The sequence below is a fragment of the Mchenga conophoros genome, linkage group LG10 (assembly GCF_057382185.1).
Source record: "Mchenga conophoros isolate Kocher_MC1m ecotype Shallow Benthic linkage group LG10, M_conophoros_male_GT1.1, whole genome shotgun sequence".
Lineage (NCBI taxonomy): Eukaryota > Metazoa > Chordata > Actinopteri > Cichliformes > Cichlidae > Mchenga > Mchenga conophoros.
The window spans coordinates 17,219,847-17,241,329 of record NC_140535.1 but is presented as its reverse complement, the minus strand read 5'-3'; the positions used below and the strand labels follow the sequence as shown (position 1 = coordinate 17,241,329).

Here is a 21,483-nt window from a genome sequence, read left to right as displayed (position 1 = left end):
ATGATGCCCCTTTCCATCTTTGATTTGCTTTTTGTTTGTTTGGGGGTTGTTGTTGTTTTTGCTTTTTGCTATATTATCAGATTCATTGTGATACAATTTAGTATGTAATTTATAAATGCATTTATAAGTGTTTATTCTTGATTAATAAGCTTGTATATAATGTGCTCATGGTAACATTTCGAAAGTCTGAGCAGGTGATTAACAAACTATTTAGATCTACATTTATATACATATAATGATTAAGATATGAGATTTGTTTCTAAGCTCAGTGCATCTCTTTCTCTTAAACCCCTCTTACAAACTCGGACTCTGGTCCTACCTAGATTTCAGTAATGTGCAAACCTCCGGTGGCAATAAATGTTTGAGTGTTGTGTATCTCTCTGTGCTTTGGGTGAGTCGTTTTTCTGTTGTGGAGATAGCTGAGACTTGCTCGAGTCTTGGGGTACTTTCATTTTCATTTTTAAATACTGTAAAAGGCAAAAATACTCCTAACTTTAAATGAGGTCACACAAAAACACTTAACAACTAGTAACTGCCTGAATTAACCATGAATTAAAATGTGAAATAAGTATTTATAAAACCTTTATTAACTCACTCACAAACAATTAGTTGATCAATCAAGAACAAAAATATCTATATTTATAAATTACATGCATGCTAATGTACATGCTAATGTGCGCCATAAATGATGCACTTACCCGTGTTAAGTGTTACCAAACTAGAAAATTATTTTTGATGATTTTTTTTCTTAAAAACTGAACTACTGAACTACAATTCGTAATAAGGAAATGAGTCTGAGCATCAGACGACTAGTATTAAATATCATTCATTTTAAAGTGAGCAAATTGTAATCACCATACAACGCGTTAATTTACCTCCCCTGTGTCCAAACGTGATTATCTCATCATTAGGATCCACAGTTAACCATATTAAACATTTTCCTTGAAAGATCCGTGGACTAAGTTGCTACTTTGATTGCTTACTTTGCATAAAACCTGATGGTTTGTCGCCACCAAGTGAAAAGTCTCCGCCAACATACGCACCCGACTGCTGCTTTTGGCGCACACGTGTGCCCGCTGCGGGAATCAAACCGAGCCCGTCTGATTGTGATGAACGTCTAACACGTTTAAGCCGAGGTCCACGCGCTGTCATTATCAGGCGTACAAATTTCGAGAATACCGAAACATGGCGCGTAGTGCGTGCGTGGGGGCAACCCCGTCTCAGCCTCCATCTGATGGCAGCATCAGGCAGTCCCGTGAAACATTTGCGTGGGAGTTCCCTTCACCGCCATGTCGGGATAGTGCACATCTCTCTCTCTCTCACTCTCTCTCTCTCACTCCCTCTCTCTCCGCGCATCCTCCCCCACATTAACAGCTTAGGACAGCAGAAGCAGCTCCTACAGCATCCAGCACCCAGCATCCATCCCTGCCTGGGGAGCAGCAGTCCTACCCGGCGCAGCACCGACGCACGGAGGGGACCCATCATCTAAGTGATGCCACAGCATCAGCCGCATTTCGACAACAAATACTGAGAGTACATCCTAAAGGAGAGGGAGCAGGAGGAAACAGAAGATAAAAAAAAAAAAGCTTCAGCCTCGAAGACAGCAACTGCCCATGAAGATGTCTAACGCTGACATCGTCTTAAACGCCACGGATCGGATGGTGAAATGTAAGTTAGCCTATATTTTCTGCGTGCTTATGGCTGTATTACATAACACCTCCGGTGTTTAGCTCTCTGCGGATCGGCAGGACGCGGACTTTATGAACGTGTCGCGCATTAATGGTGCATATGCGGCCATCAAGTTGTGTTCGTGGTGGTGTTGGTAGTGGGCAAGTGAAGCTTTGATGTTGATAAACAATCCGGGTTCCTCTGCTGCACAGCCCCCGCGGAGAGCGAGCCGAGCACACGGGCAGCACCAGGAAATATGAAGTGTAATACATTTTTAATTGTGCCCGCTGATTTATGTTTAATCGTATCTGTCATGATTTGACTGTACGCTTGCTTTCGCTCACGACAGGAGGAGAGGGGGAGTGTGGGGGGAGAAGGAGGAGGAGGAGGAGGATGAAGGAGGAAAAAACAGCTGAATTGCCGAGCTTGTGGTAGAAGCTGGAGCAGTGATGCAGCAGGATTTCAGGGGCTTAGACGGGGGCCAGCAAAAAGAGGGAGAGGGCATGAAATGGACATTTATTGGGGGGTTTATTTTACCGGGCTCAAGTCAGGGTTTAATTTGATTAGAAAAAAAGGGTGGCGGTGTGTGGGGGGATTCCAAAAGCTGAATCAGTAGATGGATCAATGGAGGATGATAAAGTGCCCATGGATGTCATAACTCACTTAGCCCTGCTCATTTTTCCCCCTCTCTCTTCTTTACAGTGGATCTGCCAACAGTCAGCACTCTGCCTGAATACATACATACATATATATATATATATATATATATATATATATATATATATATATATGTGTGTGTGTGTGTGTGTGTGTGTGTGTGTGTGTGTGTGTGTGTGTGTATCCACATTCTGTATATTATCATAACGGCCGAGCAGCTCAGTCAGCATTAGCAACTTTGTCCTTTAGCCTCCGGAGTTTTAGAAACAGTAATCTGCACTGTGAGATGCACTTACATGACAATGACTGCAGGCGCACAAATGTACTGTGTGCACTAGCAGTTACAAACGAGCCTTAAATTGTCATTGATTACAGAACATGAATTGTGTCAGGTGAAGAAAATTTAAAAAAGGAAAAAGACACTCTTCCTGAGCTGCCTGAACAATATTGTTTTCTAGCTTTACTTTAAGTGGAGATTTATCTAACAGGCCATCTGAATAGCTTCGGTCTCGTGCTGCGGACACTTTCGTTTCATTATACTTTTACTGTACTTTCATCTTTTTCACAGGATATTCGGTTTCAAACAGAATTCTGTTTCCGTGCCGTCCATCATAAAAGGGAGAAGTTGGTTTTGATTTGCCGTGCTGTTTTCTGCACATTTGAACACGAATTTAAAGCAGTGACAAAACCATTGTGGTTATTTCCTGGCGCAGCTTCACTGACACCCAGGAATTCAAAAATATGTCAAACAGAAGGTTTATATCAGCGAACGTAACACAGCCAAGAATTCTGACTCAGTTTTCTGCTTTTGTAACATGGTCATGTAACACTTTAGGATTTAGGAGTTGATAAGTATTTTGTATTTTCTTTCATTTTCAGGCTGTGTGCCCTGGATACTTGTTAAATAGCCTCACCTGTGATTTCTAATGCAGATTAATTTGGCTGATCATAGAGAAAGAATTATAATTTTTCAAAATCCTCTTTTTTTCCATGCTCTGAATTGTCAAGGTGCTATAAAGGTTTGTTATTGCTTGGCCGACACTGAATGTGTCTTTTGTCACTTGTATCTGCTCTCCTATTCTTGCACACCACTTTGAAAAAGAAGTAAAAGCCATTTTTACAATCCCCAAAAGACTGAAAATTGGAAGAAAAAAAAATACAAAGAAGAAACTGAATCTTGCATCCATCAGGTGATCAAAGGAAGCTATTGAGGTAGTGAAAATTTTGAGCCAGAAGACTGACGTTTCCTGCTGTTTTTGTGTGCGCTGCTTGTAGTGAACTACCGAGCACTGACACTACAAGCTACTCGAAGCTATTTTTATCCCTGCTGTGTACATAGCTTCAACTTAAACCACAGCCAGTTTCTCGCTGGTTCTCTTTTAGTCTTACATGTCTTAATCTGACAGAGCATATTTAAAGTGGTACAGTAACAGTAACTGCTGGGCTGTGCAGTTTGTTTGCTACAGTACCGTCACCACAGGCTGTTTAGTGCAGGTGCGCTCTTATATTTCACCCCGAGGTATAATATATCAATGTACAACTTTGTCACATTCATGTCAGCCTTTGGTAACACCATACAAATACTTGTATTGGCATTAGTAATTTATTAATGGCCATGATGCGGCAGTAGTTAGGTTTGACAGAACAGACCTGCTCTGATAGCATCTAAATAAAAACATCAGTCAGGTGGTACATACAGTAAGACACTGAATATCATACAAAGCAAGCTATAGCAGAGAATATGGGCAATAAACCAGAATACTTATGTCATTGTTTTATTTTATTTTATTTTATGGATCTTTTAATTGCACTGTTTACTTTTGTGAAACCATCCTGCACTTAACAAGACAAACTATGGTTAACAAACACATAAACCCACCATACATTTATTATTAATTGAACAGTGCAGAGAGGCAGCTCTTCTTAGCCGTCTTTAGCTGAATGTCTTTTAACTCCACACAGAGGAATAACTGTGAGCTTAAGGTTTGACCAATGTGTGAGCATTTGCATCACTGTATCTACGTGAACCCCCAATGCAAATCCCAGCTTTCTGCGGAGCACAGCTACTGGCTGTACTCCAACAGTTAGCTGCTGCTGCTGCTGCTGTTGCCCGGCAACGTACAGTATTTCATAGTTCAACTCTGCTCGGGTGCTGAGCAGAAGTCAGCTTTTCATCTCTCCACCATACATCTATATCAGGAGACCGCTCACATGTCTGTGTCAACATATGTGCGTTTCTTTAAAATGTGCTGTTGAGGATTATCTCGAAATAATCTCTGTTGGGTTTTTCTGATAATCGGCTAAAAAAAAACACAAAAAAGAAACAAAAGAAAGAAAACAGAAAAAAACAAAGCGTAATGTTCCTTTTAAAGTATCCACATGAGGCTAGTTTCAGCTCATTTTACAGTCAAATTGCTCTGCTAGTTTGAAGTTTAAAATGAAATAAGAACGGTTCCTGAGTAATCTGGGCTCCTGCACCACATTTACCTTTTACGGTTATGTAAGGTACATAATAGCACCTACGCCAATGTATTTCAACACAGGTTATGTTTTCAATCTTTTCCATCTGTCAGATATTTAGTATTTAGTATTTAGTATTTATTTATTTATTGTCATTGTCAAGAACAATGAAATTGCGTTTGGGGCTTCCATACAACCCAAAAAAAAGAAGAAAATAATAAATACCCCTTAACCACCAAAAGTGCAAAAGTGTAGGAGCTCCGGGCCGCTGCGTCTGTGCGCGCCGCCATCTGGGATGGTTCTTAAACCATATGCTACACTGACTTATGGTAATTATCAGCTTTAAATCAAAATGACATATTTTCATCTGGCCTGCCTGTAGCAATGTCTGCCTTTTCTTGTTTATAAGGCAGTGGATGTAAGTCAACTGGTGATTCTCAAAGCACTTCCAACCATCAACTGGTCCTCTGAAGGGGCAGTGGATGGGACAAGAGTAGATAGTACTTTCATACTAACACATTACAAGTCTGTTTTGGTTGGTTTCTGGTGTTTGGGTTGACTTCATGTGCACACAGCCATAGCTTGCGGCATTCCGATTAACCCAAGTGCAGTCTGTGAAAACTGCAGACCAAGACTTCAGAATATCGTTGCAACTTATTACACAGTCGACCCATGCACTGACTTGTAGCACATCAGGCTGTTAATTTTTAAATACTGCCATGAGCGCAAGCCCCTCATCATGGGTAGAGGTAGACTGCATCGTGTACCTCAGTATAAAAGTAAATAGTTGGTATTTGAAATTGTTCACGCTGAGGTTTGTGGATTTTTCTTTTTTTTAAGTAACTGGGACATTATCTTTTGGAAGGAGACATTGTTGCTGAGTTTTTCACCATAAGACAAGTGCTACTTAGTTCCAGTACATTCAGGAGATGCAGACATTTCGAAAGCCTGTGGATAAACAGGTAGGGCGTTTAAAGATACTTTGCGAGCACTGTCCACATACCCCACAGGCTCACTTCGCTTCCTCTCCGTGCTGACTGTGCTGAGTTTGTACTTGCTGGTAAAGTGTCAAAGTACACATTGCCGTCACAGATACATGCTGCACACTGTGAAAAATTTGAGTCCCATTAAAAACACTCGCTGGGGCTTGCCTCATTATACCACGAGTGGCGACTTTGAGATTCCTCTAGTCAAGCATTCATTATTGAAGAGCATGTTGGTCATGTTCAGTATAAGCCTGAGATTTGCGACTTTTCCTTTGTCTTTTTTTTTATTTGGCAGTGCTGAGTGGCTCTGTTTGCTATTCTCTGCACAAATCTGGCAGGCTTTTTTGTTTGTGTCTAGCTTTTCAAATGAATTCTGCCACTGGACCTCATGTGATTTTTGTTAAGCTAGATGAGGTGTAGATTAACGTAAATACACAGGTCCTGATAGCTTGCATTTAGAGTACACAGAGCTCGGCACCAGGTCTAATAAATAACCTTTGCTGCCACTGAAGTAATGATCGGTGGTTGGATTTCACAGTTCCACAGGCTGTCTGCTGGTAGGTGACTGATGCATTTTAATGGCCAAAGGCTTTAGCGATCCAGGGAGAGTGTTGGATGAGTAGATGGCTTAGATATTTTATCTGGCACTCAGAAAATACAAGTAACCACATAAAGGACAGTTGTCAGTATGCTAAGATAGATAGATAGATAGATAGAGAAGTCCTTGCATTTTCATGGGAGATTCTTTCTGTTTTAAGGAAAACTGTGCTCTTAAGAATGCTCTTCATGCCAAAGTGCACACACCATCAACAAAGATGGAATGAAGCAGCTGTGCAGTATTGCTTGCAGGCAAAACATGGTCGGGGTTTTCTCTTATATGATTGCTGCATGAGTTCCTTGATAAAATGTTGTCAGTATCATTCCTGAGGACTGTTTACTATAATAATGCAGCACAGTGGCAACAAAACCGTCGGAAATTGTGTCCATTTCTTTAAGAGTAGCCATAGTGACCATGATGTCCCTGTGCTTAAATGTCGCTGCGTTCCTGTGCTCTGTCCTCAGCTGTCCCCTTCCCCTTGAGCCACCGCCTTACGATGAAGGAAGTGTTTGACTGTGAAGGGAAACCTCGCGTGGATCTCCTGAAGGCCCATCTCACCAAGGAAGGTCGTGTGGAGGAGGCCGTGGCGCTCCGAATCATCAATGAGGGAGCAGCTATCCTGCGTCAGGAGAAAACTATATTAGACATCGAGGCACCGGTCACAGGTATGAAACCTTTCACAGACACTTACCTGAGACTTAAAGTCAAACTGCAGCATGGCGAGCCTGGAACTTGAAACGACTGAGTGTTCAGATGTAGATCTGTTTGGATGTAGATCAGGAAAAGAAACAGGTGTTTTAATGTTGGCTCATTTCTGCTGAGTGTTGCAGTAAACCATGACAATGAGGCAGCCTGCGCAATAGCCAGGAGCAAGCTCACTTGACTAGAGCACAGTCATTGCTAATTTAGTTTACTTTAGTTTGATGCCAAGCTAAAATGTTTGCTCAGATATAATATGACATGGGGCTGGCATTTGAGCTTGCATATGAAATTTTCTAGTTTTAATATCCTTTATATTAGGAAGTTAGAGGATCTGCTCTGTCTTGATTTTATTGGACAGCTGATATTCGAGAAGAACCGGAAGCAAGTGTTAGATAAATAGAATTGAATTTGTCTTTTTAACTTTCATCATCACAGTTCATCCATCATTTAGTGATTGAAAAAAGTTTTACATTTTTAATTAATTCATAAAATATTTTAAGGAAGCAGTCAGAAGTAATAAAGAAAAACCAAGGGATATAACGTCTTGTTGTTGTTTTATTTTTTCAATTTCTCAGGCTATTTTTGATCTGGACTATATTTGCCAGGGAAACTGTTCAAACGAAGCATATAAAAATGAGTCCTGTTTAAGTTAAAACTGTCTTGACTCTGTACAGTAGTACCACATTGTCATGTAAAAAAAACCTTTAAGCTTTTTGAATTAAAAGTTGTCTACAAGTAACTGTCAGTGAGACACAGTGAGAGCTGACAAAAAAAAATGCAGCACCTAACTTTAATTTCCAAAACTGATGATAAAGTCATCAACAGCTCTGTGACAGTAAACTTGAGCTAGCTTAACCAAGTACGTCTACCGTGCTACATGCTAACATTTGCTAGCATAAAAGACAGCTGATGCTATTAGCCTTATTTGTCAGGTAAGTTAAGACATTTTAATAAATTGTGAGAGGGATCTTAGATCAAATTTCTGCTCCTTTATGATCAGTATTTTTTAAAGAGAACAGAGAGCACAAGTGATTTTTAAAAATAGATAAAGGAGAATTCGTGTGAATACAGCAGGAAGCTGTCACTACCAGGCAGAATCATCATTATCTTGTTAAATAAGTCCATGTAAAGTAGTTCAGCGGTATCTCAGAAGCACTGTCTCTGCGCAAATTTCTGGTCTGTTAGGATGATGTTAATCCCATAATGTTTCCTTCTTTGTCTACATTTTGCTATGCAGCCAGTTAATCAGGTTGGAAAACACTAGTTTGAAATATATAAAAATATATAAGTCAAAGCTTTAAACCTATATTTACTTTAGATGTAAGTAGAGAGTATAAAAGTTAAAACAAATGCTGAGTTTAAAAGCCTGAAGTATCTCTCATGTATAAACAGATAAAATCTTTTTTCTGCTGAAAACCCTGCAGTGTGTCCTAGTTATGCTCTAAAATATTAACATGCCTCAGCCCGACACAAAAGTATCCTGTGTACTCAACCGTGGCTTCCCATCAAGAAAATTTAATTAAGAGACTTAGTTGGGTTTTTTTTTTCTTTTACATCATCTATTTAGCCAATTTTATCTTACTAAAGTTGTGAATATAAATACATTTTAAAGTAAAACTCAATATTGTTTCTTGTACTAGTGAAATGTCAGACTCTGTTGTAGCCGGTTGTGTTTCAGCTAAATTTAACATGATTCTGTCGCCAATATGATAAAGGGGTTATTTGGGGCTCTCACTGGTCGACTGCTTACCACACATACTGTATAATTACAACACCCACCTCTTCAGCTTTCAACCTTTGTTGCAAGTAATTTCTCTAACTTTCTCTATTTTCTGTCTGTTGCTTTCTTACTTCTTAGTTAAAAAAAAAACAAATACTGTTTTCAAAAAAGCCATTTATAAGGTTAACAGAAAATGGTCCAAAAAAGTGAAAGAGTTGTCTAAGTAAAAATGCATTGTTGATGCTGGAGGTCGAAGGAGAATGGCCGTACTGCTTTGAGTTGATAGGAAGCATAGTCCAACCTATAGGATTTTTAACACTGATTCACATGTTTGGTTATTTTAAAAAATCGAATATATTGGTCATTCTTTTTTCCCCAGGCATACAAGACACAAACACATTTGTTAGTTCGTACTGAGCTAATGTGACGGTGCAGTTTTAAGAGAATCTTGTTTGATTGCCACAGCGAGTCACAGAGTACTCGTTTAAGCTCTGGCTGATTCGGCTCACATCAGCTGGTTGTTGTGTTTGTGGCGTTCAAAGCTCTGGAAGCATAGCATGAACATTCATAGCATTGTTAAAAGGTGTTTCTCTTTTTAAATTTTCATTTACCAACCTTTATAAATACAGAGACAGATATGTTGACAAATAGCTCATTTTGCCCAGAATAGCAGCAATATTGGGGTCTAATAGGAAGTCAAAAAACGACTCATGACAACCAAGATATGCAGAATCAGGTGAGCTACAGCATCAGAAAACCACTCCTGTCAGCTAAGAACAGGAAACTGAGGCTAACATTCACACTGGCACACCAAAATTGGACAGAGAAGACTGAAAAGACTGGCTAGATTGATGAGTCTCAGTTTTCTATATTCAGATGGTAGGGCATGCATACGTCCTACCTTCTGTCAGACTCATCTAATAGCACCTTTGGGATGTGGTGTAACAGGAGATTGACATTATGGATGTGCAGCTGACAAATCTGCAGCAACTGTGTAATGTTATCGTGTCGATATGGACCAAAATCTCTGAGGAATGTTTCCAGCACCTTGTTGAATCGATGGCTATGGTATAATTGAGGCAGTTCTGAAGGCAAAACAGGGCCCAACCTGGTACTAGGAGGGCAGGGTGTACCTAATAAAGTGGTTGGTGAGTGTATACTGAACATAAATGTGAATGCACATGTAATTATGCATTTACCTAGCTTCCTATCAGCTTAATGTCATCAAAGATGACAAATGCACTTCAGGAGAAGGCCTCAGCTCGACCTGCATCAGCAAAATGGAGGCTTTATGTACTAAGTATGAAATATGTATGACAAACTAAGTATTATGTCTGCACATTTGTTTATATCTGTGTGAGCGCGAGCAGTGTTTGAATGTCTCTGCAGCCGATTATGCATGTGAATCCTTACTTGCACGCATGTTTTACGGGTGTTTGCGCATGAGCTTGCATGTATGTGCGCATGTGTGCTTTTGATTGCTTTAGTCACACAAGAAGTCTCCCACTCACATTGCTCTAAGCTTTGAGTGGGCGAAGGCCACTGTGGAGCTGATAGGGGAGACGGAAAAGCGAGAGGAGATGGAGGGTGAGTAGGAGAGAAGGAGACAGAGAAAGATGATAATGAAAAATTGAAGGCAGCGAGGAAATGAGATGTAGGTTTGCACTCCAGTGCCACAGTGTTCACTACAAAAAAGTATATATCTCCCCGGGGGCTCGAGATTTTTCTAACTCTGGGAGGCGTGAGCGTCTCATTTCTCAGAAGCAGAGGACAGAAGCCTTTCAGCTAGAGTAGAGACCTTAGAAATATCTCAATACAGCGACACCTAAAGAGGGGAGAATTTCTAACATGGCATCCATCAGATCCAGATGCACACGCAAGAATATTATTCTCATAACATGCCGCTCTGCTGACAGGCCGTGCTTTCTCTATATGTGAGCACTAAAGAGTTAAAAGAATGAAGAACACTTCCAGTGACAATGTGAATAATTAAGTGCTCCGAGTTCTCCATGGAAGGAGAGAAGAAAAGTGCACATAGTAGATGGAGTAATCCAGAGAGCCCATTCGGTGAAACCATATTTTTCACCTCACACAGAATACGCTCAGATCTTTATGCTTATGGCATAAGTAGTTATTTTTATTTATGCCTTTGTTTATAGTTACATTACATCCATATTTCCCTGTACGCAATATTGCATTATTAACGAGAGCCCGTTCTACAGCTACATTCTTAACGGTTGCAAAAGGTATTACACAACAAAACAAACGCGAGACATTTTTATCAGATGCAAATAATCAGTAGAGTCACGATACAAACAGCAGCATCTCCATGCATCTGCACAGCCTGGCTGTCTATTTATGCAGCTAACCTGCATGCAGAAAATGAAGACACACACCTCTGGTACAAAGTGTACTATTCTGTAACGCCATGAGCTCCTGTCACAGTGGTCTCTACTGTCTGTCTCTCATCTTCTGTTCTTCAAACCTTCAAAAACAATAAATATCAAGCCTGGAAATCCAGGCGATACATATAGAAACTCACAACTCATCACTGTCGTGTGAAAAAAGACAACAGTGATGAAGTCAGAAGTATCGGTCGAATCTTGAATGTTTTGTTTCGTGAATGCACTGCAATGGCTGCAAATGGTTTTACAGGCTACGGTAGGTATGACCGAAATGATAATGTACTGCATTTTTTTTATCCTAGCAGACGGGAAAAAGATGCGTGCACATGTTGGCAAAGAAGAGAAAAGGATTTTCAGTGTGTGTGTGTGTGTGTGTGTGTGGGGGGGGGTTCTTTTCGGTTTCATAACATCTGCCCTTTTGGGGTGTTTTTCAGTCTGTGGAGACATCCATGGGCAATTCTTTGATCTTATGAAGCTGTTTGAAGTGGGAGGATCACCAGCTACAACACGGTACCTGTTCCTTGGTGACTATGTTGACCGTGGCTACTTCAGTATTGAGGTAAATCCAAAAGAATATTATTAAGAACGCCACACAGGAATCCAAATAGGAAAAAAAACATCACAAGTAACATTTTTCTTGTGCTTGTTTCAACAGTGTGTTTTATACCTTTGGTCGCTGAAAATCCTCTATCCAAAGACACTATTTTTACTCCGTGGAAATCATGAATGTAGACATTTGACAGAATATTTCACCTTCAAACAAGAATGTGAGTACCTCTCAGTTCTTCTTTCTCTGTCTTACTACGGTTCTGCGTAGCCTGGAGCTAATGTTAATGCTATATCAAGGTATATAAGGGAATGGAATTCACCTCACCCCAAACTGGTCATGGCCGACGGTTTCTTCCTGTTGAAAGGGAGTTTTTCTTTTCACTATTGCCGAGTGCTCGCTCATTGTTGGTTTCTCAGTATTGCTGTAAGGCTTTTACCTTACAATATAAAGCACCTTGAGGTGACTGTTGTTGTGATTAGGTGCTATATAAATAAAATTGAATTGGAATTGCCTGTGAGAAGCCGAAAATGAAGAGCTACAAATGCAACAAGTTAAACAAATTCAAACTGAAAGAACTAAAAGTATGCCTACCAGCCAAAGTTAAACCCAAATAATTACCACTTGCTAACATTTCAGTGTTCAAAAGGTGACTCATTGAACCAAACCATTACTTTTTGTGTTGTGCCAGGTAAAATCAAGTACTCAGAGCAGGTGTATGACTCGTGTATGGACGCGTTTGACTGCCTTCCCCTGGCTGCGCTCATGAACCAACAGTTTCTGTGTGTTCACGGTGGACTCTCACCTGAAATACACACCTTAGATGACATTAAAAAGGTAGCAGTCCAGTCACGCCTCACCACTACCATATCCCACTCTGCTTTCTTTGTGTGTGCCTGACATCAATTTCTGAATCCGTGTGTAAAGTTGGATCGGTTCAAGGAGCCACCGGCTTTTGGGCCCATGTGTGACCTGCTGTGGTCCGACCCTCTCGAAGACTTTGGCAATGAGAAAACCCAGGAATATTTCAGCCACAACACAGTGCGGGGCTGCTCTTACTTCTACAGGTGAGCTTTTTCTTTTGCTACCTGCAGCAACTTCAGATCATGTTTCATAGTGGAGGGAACTTTATTCCTCGCTTGCTGCAATATTTTATTTTATTCTAGGTCTCAGTGAAGCAACATAATCTTAAAACAGAGAGCGCTTCAGCTTTATGGCCTACTTAATGACCTCATGCAAGATTTGCCAGCAGCCTGCTGGTTTGAATAATGTTTAATACAATTTAATACATGTTCATTACTTGCACCAAAGACCTTTTAATACAGTTAAGGTTGAAGCTGAAAAAGTTGTAGTAAAATGGTCAGAAATGCCATAAAAAATATTTAAGTCATATAAATATGTAGGAGAATATGTAGTTGTAATTATAGTCACATCTACTTGTGTCTTAATGTGGGGACAGTTATAATAATATGTCTCTTAGCACAGCATCTGTATTTTTGTCTTTCCTGACTGTGGCTGCACCAAATGTATCACTTAATCTCTTTTACACATTTTACATTCCTTAAAGCTTAGTTTCGGCTTGTACAACCGCAATTCCAAAATTGTGACTCTCATCTCGAAAGCTGGGACAGTTTTACTAAAAAGAAAGAGGTGAAGGAATATTTAGAGCATCTTAGTGAGGCAAAGATTCTCAGATATAAAGATGGAAAGAGGACCAATCTATACAAAATTGTGTCTACAAATTGTGGAACAACTTTATGTCAATATTTGTCAATGTGAAATTGTGAAGTTTGATGTTTGGGCCCTCAGGTGGCACTGTGTTAAAAACAGGAATGACCATCATGCATGAGCTCAGCACGAGTTCACGGTGCTATCCACAAATGCAGGTTAAAGCTCCATCATGCAAAGAAGGATCCATATGTGAACTTGATCCAGAAGCGCAGTCTTCACTGAGCCTATGTTCATTTAAAATTGAATGAGACAAAGTGGAAAACTGCCCTTTGGTCAGATTAGTCAAAATGTTGATTTTTTTCATCTGGACTAAAGAGGAGAGGAACACTGTCGCACTGGAAAAACAGTGTTAATGCTGAAAGGTATATACAGCAACATTTGCCGTCATCTAGACATTGTCTTTTTCAAGAAAGACTGGATATTTGAACCACATACTGCAACTATTACAACAGCGTGTCTTCATATTAGAAGAATCCAGGTGCTGAACTGCTCTGCCTGCAATCCAGACCTTTCACCAACTGAAAACATTTGAAGCTTTATCAGACAACAATGAGAAATACACTCTTCCTCAAAATGCAGCAGCTCAGTTCTCATATGTTTGCTTACTGTTAAAGAGGGGAGGGTGCTAAACAGTACTAAAAATGCCCCTGCCCCAACTTTATTTTTTTTGAGATATTCTGATGCCATCAAGTTCAAAATGACACTTTTTTTTTCTTAAAATGTTACATTTCCTCTGCTTAAGCATTTGATGTTTTCTGTGTTGTATTGTGAATAACATGTGGGTCTATGAGACTATTTTTATACAGCATCCCAAGATTTTTGAAACTGGGGTCACAGATTGTTCTTAGAAGAACAGGATATATCTATATTGCTCTAGATTGGTTATCTGCAGCCAGCATCTCCCTATTTGGAGAAATCTCTTAACTGCTTACAGAGTCGTGATTGCAGTTGAGGTTTAGCAAAATTTGATAATAAAATATATATCCTTGGTATGTTGAACATGACCCCCGGTCTCTAATTGTAAGTTTTAAAGGAAAGACTGCAGCTCACACTGTGAAGCTGTCTACAATAAATCCAGGCTGATATAAATAGGGCAAGCTTTTAAAAAAAAAAGAAAGATAGAAGCGCATGTGCTTTGATCTTGAAGTAGGTGGCTATTCATCAATCGTGTGTATGTCACACTCTTTCTACTTGGAGTACAGTTAAGAGATGGAAGAAGATGGGAGGACAGGGATGACATGCATTTAAAGTTAACACCCTTAGTTATCAGTGTTGATGATCTCATTTAATCTGTCAAGGATAATGTTGGGTGAAATTTGACTGTTGCACAGAACCCATGCAAATGAGCTCTTAATAGCAAAAATAGATGTTAGGATTATAAACTATTAATAGATATCAAACATTTTTTTTTTATACCTGAGCACAAATCAAATGTGGACACAGCTAACATGAACACAGAAGGATTCAGACAGATAAGCGTATCCCTGACCCTTACAGTGTCTATCAGTGAAGGAGTCCCCATGTCCTGAGGTTAGCGTGGGTGATAAAGCAGTGGTAAATATGTCAAATAAAAACTGAGGCAGAAACGATGCCCTGGTAACGTATCAAGATGATAGGAAGGCAGAGGAAGAGTGAGCGCTGTCCTAATGTTGTTGTGAGATGGAAGAGAGCCGTGGAAGTAGGTGGTGGTGAGGAGAAGAGATTAGGTGGCAGTTATGGTGAGAGTTTTCTTAATGAAGGTTCAGAACAGCACAGAGCCATGCGTGGGAGCTGCAGATCTGCTCAAATCACAGAAAGACATGAAGACTTGCTCTTCTACCAAAGAGTAAATGGCATTCTGGACAGAGTGTGTAGGATAATTGTAGTTCCCATTATAATCCATTTTTAATTTAATTCCTGTGTATTTTCAGGCACCGAAACTAATATCTAAGAAAGTGTCCTTTTTTGTCCAGTTGTAACAGTTTTAAAGAAGTGTTATCTGCTTCTGAGTCCTAACTAAAACCGTTCTGACAGTTTTGTGTATATTAGTGTGTTAGAGTCTAATTTGCATAGCATTTACAACATTCCCAAAGCATTTTCATTTTTATTTTTGTTTGAGCTTCAAGAACACTGTTTTCTGTTTCGGAGATCACCTTGCTGCAGGAGCAGAGGTTTTCAGATTTCTGTATTAATGTTTCCCTGCAGGATAAAACCAAACTCCAATTAAACATATGAGATCTCTTTGCAGCAATAAGATAAACTTGTTTACTGTGGTTGAATTCTCTTATAAAGCAAGTTTCAGATGTCTGAAGGTGTTGATTATATTACAAAACTGAGGTGAACTTCAATATATTATTCTTTGGAAAATGGATAGCAGTTTAGACCCCCCCCCCCCCCCCCACACACACACACACACACACACACACACACACACACACACACAAAGAGTAAAACAACACAACGCAGGTACTTGAGAATAGTGAAGACGAACAAAGAGAAGCCAATAAAGTGTTTTAACTTCTCCTTTCATCCTGTTAAACGGTCACTGATAGCTGTTCACCAGGAGATGGGAGCTCAGTGAGGATTATTCTGTGGATGTGTGGAGGCTGCTGCTATAATAGTCATCTATCTCCCCGTGGCTTAGTTCCTGCCTTCGCTCTCAAACATACCTCTCCATCATTATGACTCTTGCTAAGCTTACAGGATGCATGCTACACAGAGAACCTCATTCTGTATTATTGACAAATGACAAAAATTGTAATAGAAATCGAGCAGGAAACGCAGTGTATCGAAGATGCAGTCGGGTACAGATGAGGACAGAATTATCAGCCCACATTTTTTACATTATGTTACTCTGCATACACAAAAAAAAATTTTTTTTAAACTGCCAGGGTTCAAAATCATTATCTCCCCTGATGCTGACAGTTAATTGTGTATCCTTTTTGCTGGATAACAGGCTGAAATCATTTGCCACACATGTCTCCTTAGCAATCCCTGTTTCAAGCTCCTCCAGAGTTGATGTCATCTGGTATGGACCTTGATCTTCAGTTCATAATAATAATAATAATAAACTTTATTTATAAAGCACACTTAAAAACCAAGGGTATGCCAAGGTGCTTAACAAGTAAAATAGAGTATAGGAGGAGGATAATAGAAATAGAAATAGGACCAAAGCAAGTACTAAATATGCAAGCAGATAACTGTCACTAATACATAGGAAAGCAACAGGTACAGAGCAAACAAGAATTTAAATGAGCATAGAAGTGCATGATATAAAATCATAAAAGAAATATTAACTAGAGGGAAAGGCAAGATTGAATAAGTGGGTTTTTAATCGTGATTTGAACAGTGCAATGGAATCAGATGCGCGGAGGTCGAGAGGAAGGGTATTCCACAGTACCGGGGCAGCCAGAGCAAACGCACGGTCACCCCGGGACTTCAGTCGAGATCTGGGTTGGGTCAGAAGTAGTTGAGTGGCAGATCTGAGTGTTCTAACAGGAGTATGTGGTTTGAGAAGTTCACTAAGATAACTTGGCGCTAATTTATTAATAGTTTTGAAAGTAAGGAGTAATATTTTAAATTGAATACGGTACTTTATGGGCAGCCAATGCAGGCTAGCTAAGACAGGGGTAATATGGCAAAATTTCCTGGTACCAGTCAAAAGGCGGGCTGCTGCATTTTGGACTGTTTGCAGTTTAAGAAGAAGAGAAGAGGGAAGACCATAGTACAAGGAGTTACAATAATCCAACCTGGAGGTCACAAAAGCGTGAATAAGCTTCTCCAGGTCCTCATGCGGAATATAATGCCTAGCCTTAGAGATAAGGCGCAGTTGGTGGAAGCTAGATCTCACTACAGCAGACACTTGCTTATCGAGTTTGAGCGAACTATCCAGCAGTACACCCAAGTTACTGACATAGTCACAAGAAAAACTAGCAAAGGAACCCAGGGCAGCACAGAGCTGGGCACGAGGGATTTTACTGTTGAACACCACAATCTCAGTCTTCTTATCATTTAAAACGAGGGAATTACTCAGGAACCATTCTTTGACCTCCCGCATGCATTCTTGAAAGTAGTGCAGGGACACAGCAAGGTCGTCAGTAAGTTCAAAATAGATCTGTATGTCATCGGCATAACAGTGGAAGGCGATATTGTATTTTTCAAAGATTGTGCCTAGAGGGAGCAAATACAATGAGAAGAGAATAGGGCCTAAAACTGATCCTTGAGGCACACCACAACAGACCGGAGCGGAGGAAGAGGAGAAGGTGCCTAAGTGAACTGATAAGGATCTATCAGCGAGGTATGATTTAAACCAGTCGAGGGCAGTGCCTCTAATACCCACAGTGTGCTCAAGTCTTAGTAATAAAATGTTATGGTCTACCATATCAAAGGCCGAAGAGAGGTCCAGTAAAACTAGGACCATAGAGCGTCCAGTATCAGTGATTACAAGAATATCATTAAGAACTCTAACCAACGCTGTTTCAGTGCTATGCAATGGCTTAAAGGCAGATTGAAATTTCTCAGCAATGTTGTTCGTGTCCAAGTACGCCTGGAGTTGGGAGAGAACTAGTCTCTCCAGGATCTTGGACAAGAACGAAAGCTTAGAGATCGGTCTATAGTTTGAAAGGTCATAACAGTCAGAATTTCTTTTTTTAAGAATCGGGTGGACTACAGCATGCTTAAAGGACAAAGGAACACAGCCTGAGAGCAAGGAAAAGTTCATAAGAAATAGGATACTAGGTCCGATTACATCAAAACAGTCCTTAGCTAAACGAGATGGAAGAATGTCAAGCACAGTATTGGTGTTATTCATTTGAGCAACTAGCCGCTTAAGAGTCAAAAGTGACACAGGCTCAAACTGGTGGAAAGTTGAAATGCACTCAGGAATGGGGAGAGGATATAAAGCAGGGGGAAGGGAGGACTTAAGAGATGAGACCTTTTTTAAAAAGTGAGTTTGAAATCGCTCACAAAGACCCTGAGAATGAATTAAAGGCATGTCCGGGGAAGGGTTAACCACAGAGTTAAAAATTTTAAATAAAGTACGGGGGTTATGGTCATTGGCCAGGATGATTTTGGACAAGAAGGACGTTTTGGCCGTTTTAGCAGCACTTTGGAATTTTAAGCGGCTAGTCCGTAGCATGTCATGGGAAACCTGAAGTTTATCTTTTTTCCACCTTCTCTCAGCGCGCCGACACACGCGACGTAAGGCGCGCGTAGTGTCGTTAAGCCAACACTGAGAGTAGGTTCTAGGGCGCTTCATCTTAATGGGGGCAACAGTATCAAGGATTGAAGAAATCAGCGATAGGAAGGAATTAGCACAGTCATCAACCGAGTGAAAAGAACAACAGTCGAGAGTGACAGATGCAGAATCCAAGAAAGACATAGAGAAGTTTGACATCGCTTCAGCATTAATTACACGTAGCGGGCGAAGGGGAGCCGCAGGATGTAGTTCATTAGTGCATAAGCCAGTATCAAATATAACTGGAAAATGATCCGAGATCCCAGCGTCACTTATATCCTTGATACAAACGTCCAGACCATATGAGAAAACCAAGTCCAAAGTATGTCCTTTAACATGCGTTGGGTCATTAACCCACTGAGCCAGGTTAAAAGAGTCCGTTAAGGCAAGGAAGTCTTTAGCAAATGAGTCATCCTTACAGCAAGTGTGTATGTTAAAATCACCGACAATGAGAACACAACCATACTTAAAAAGAACGGAGCCTAGGAGATCAGCAAAGTCCGTGATAAAATATTTGCTATATTTAGGCGGTCGATAAACCACCACGCAGAGTGTGGTCGTGGATGCAGTCATCTCCAATAATTGGACTTCAAAGCTAGAGTAGGTAGGTGAGGGTAGCTGCCGAACTGCATACGAATTCTTAAAAACCGAGGCTACGCCGCCACCCCTACCAGTAAGCCTTGGTGAGCTAAAAGCAACACAGTCCGACGGAAGAAGTTCAGTAAAAGGGATGAACTCACCAGGACGAATCCAGGTTTCAGTCAGGAATAAGGCATCAATCCCATTAGTGGAGATGAAGTCATTTAAAAGAAAGGTCTTATTGACCAGCGACCTGACATTAAGCAATGCCATCCGTATCCTAGGGGCTAAGTCGCCACGGGTGGTGCGTCGTAGGACACTTAGGTTGCTTCGGCAAACGCCGCGTCGGAGCGATGTTATCCAAACCCGAGCAGGAGAACATGCCACAGGAATCGCAGGGTAGACTTCGTGGTCGGCCAAGCAGATCCAACGGTGGGTGAGCAACTTAGCATCAGAGCGCTCCTGGGAAGGAGGGAAAGAAGATAAAATATCCAGGCTGGCATGTGGGTAGCCTGTGGCTCTGGCTTTAAAGTAGAGCCTGAAGCGAACGCGGCGGCCGCTCCTTCTACCGCGTTTCCTATAGCGTTTCTTGTGTAGATTCGGAATAGGTAGGTGGAGGAAGCCGGTCGGAGGGTCCGGTCGGGGCGTGGTGGCGTCACTCAGGTTCCAGCAAGGATCGGGCCGAGAGGAATGAGAGAGTCTTAGATTTAAAAGTGTTTGCCTGTCGTATGTAATCAGTGCACAGCCATTAGATGCGCATACAACTAAAAGGATAAAAAAATACAATGCCAAGGTCCATAAAGAGCGTAGAGAGGGTAAGAAGCAGCGAAGCAGATGTAGCCGAGGACGGCAAGCCACGGCAAGCCACGTACACCGGCGCCATCTTGCAAGGCGCCCGTTCAATGGGATTCAAATGAGGGCTTGAATCACCCCGTCATTAACGTCCACTTTGGTCTTCTGAACAAAGAGCAACATTTGTTTTGGGGCATTGTCATGTTGGGAGACAAAGCGACTGATTTATGTTTTCTTTCAAAATCCTTCTTTTTTGGAGATCACTTCTACTTTGATGAGAATTTGTATGCTAGACACATTAAAGCATTCCCACAGCATAATACACCCACCACCATGCTTCACTGTGGGGTCGGTCTTCTTTTGACCTCTCCCTTCTTTCTCTAAACATAAGCAGTGTTGATATGACCAAAGAGCTCTTTTGGCCTGCTCTCTCTGAATTTCTTGATGATGTTTCTCACAAGGTATCTGTGATACCATCTCCTGCTTTGTGAGCATCAACAATTCTTTTTCTCAAGTAAAAACTGATTTATTTTGTTTGTGGCACGATGCTTTCTCAAGTGACGGCTCAAACATTCGCTGAAGTTTTTATACTCTGTATAAATTGGAAGATAACCCCTCGGTTTTATTTCACAAGCTTTTGAGCATCACAAAGTTAAAGCACATCATTACACAGTAGTGGTTTGTGCAGTTACTCAATAAAAAGGTCCTTTTTTCCAGGGAGGCTAATAAGATTAACCCTGGTAATTTTTGTTTTTCTGAAATCATTCTGTTATTCTTTGCAAATAGAAATAATGTATGCTTTCTAAAGAAAATTAGTAAGAAAAAACAAGAAAAATATTTTTCTCTGTTTGAAAAAATACTTAAAAATTTAGACAAAATCTTTCAATTTCATGGGGGATCAAATAATTTTGCACATATAATTATTAGACTTCCCGAATGTGTCTTCCATGAACGCAGTTAGCAATGAAATTGTTTTTTCCCATAGTTTGGAACAGCATGCCTGCCTTTGGCTTTTCTGTGATACAGTTATCACATACAGGGACATTTGCTTCTTTTTGTTTTCTTCTGTTGTTTTTGTTGTTGTTGCAGGCAGGTCCTTTTTTGTTCCTCAAGTGACCTTTGATGAATTGCAGTTCTTGGCACTTGTACATTGACTTCATTTTTCAGCCTTGGATGAAATGCATAAGTGCAGGCTTATCTTGTTCAGTAATGTGATGTAGTAATGCTGCATATGATTTAAGGTTCTGCATTAAATCTGTTGTCTCATAAAGTATAGGCAAATACATCACATCGTGTGTTTGTTTACCTTGGCCTTTTATTCTTGTCAGTCTTATTATTATGATATCAAAGCACTAACTAAACATTTCTCATGCGCCAAGGTGCAATCAGAAAAGTGGTGAGTCAGCTAAGTGATTATGGATAT

At 40.5% G+C, this 21,483-nt stretch overlaps 1 protein-coding gene across 2 annotated transcripts in view; it reads left to right on the top strand.

Annotated features, from left to right (window-relative positions):
* The first annotated feature begins 1,217 nt into the window (after positions 1 to 1,217).
* The window catches only part of ppp3ca (protein phosphatase 3, catalytic subunit, alpha isozyme), a 35,046-nt gene continuing 14,780 nt past the window's right edge, over positions 1,218 to 21,483 (top strand). The window contains exons 1-6 of one of the 2 annotated variants that reach the window (XM_085288953.1): positions 1,218 to 1,668; positions 6,834 to 7,034; positions 11,631 to 11,755; positions 11,852 to 11,963; positions 12,435 to 12,580; positions 12,671 to 12,810. In XM_085288953.1, the coding sequence (XP_085145079.1) occupies positions 1,614 to 1,668; positions 6,834 to 7,034; positions 11,631 to 11,755; positions 11,852 to 11,963; positions 12,435 to 12,580; positions 12,671 to 12,810 (779 nt within the window). In that variant the 5' untranslated portion in view covers positions 1,218 to 1,613. The remainder of the gene's footprint in view (positions 1,669 to 6,833; positions 7,035 to 11,630; positions 11,756 to 11,851; positions 11,964 to 12,434; positions 12,581 to 12,670; positions 12,811 to 21,483) is intronic. The other variant, XM_085288952.1, reaches the window with a different exon arrangement.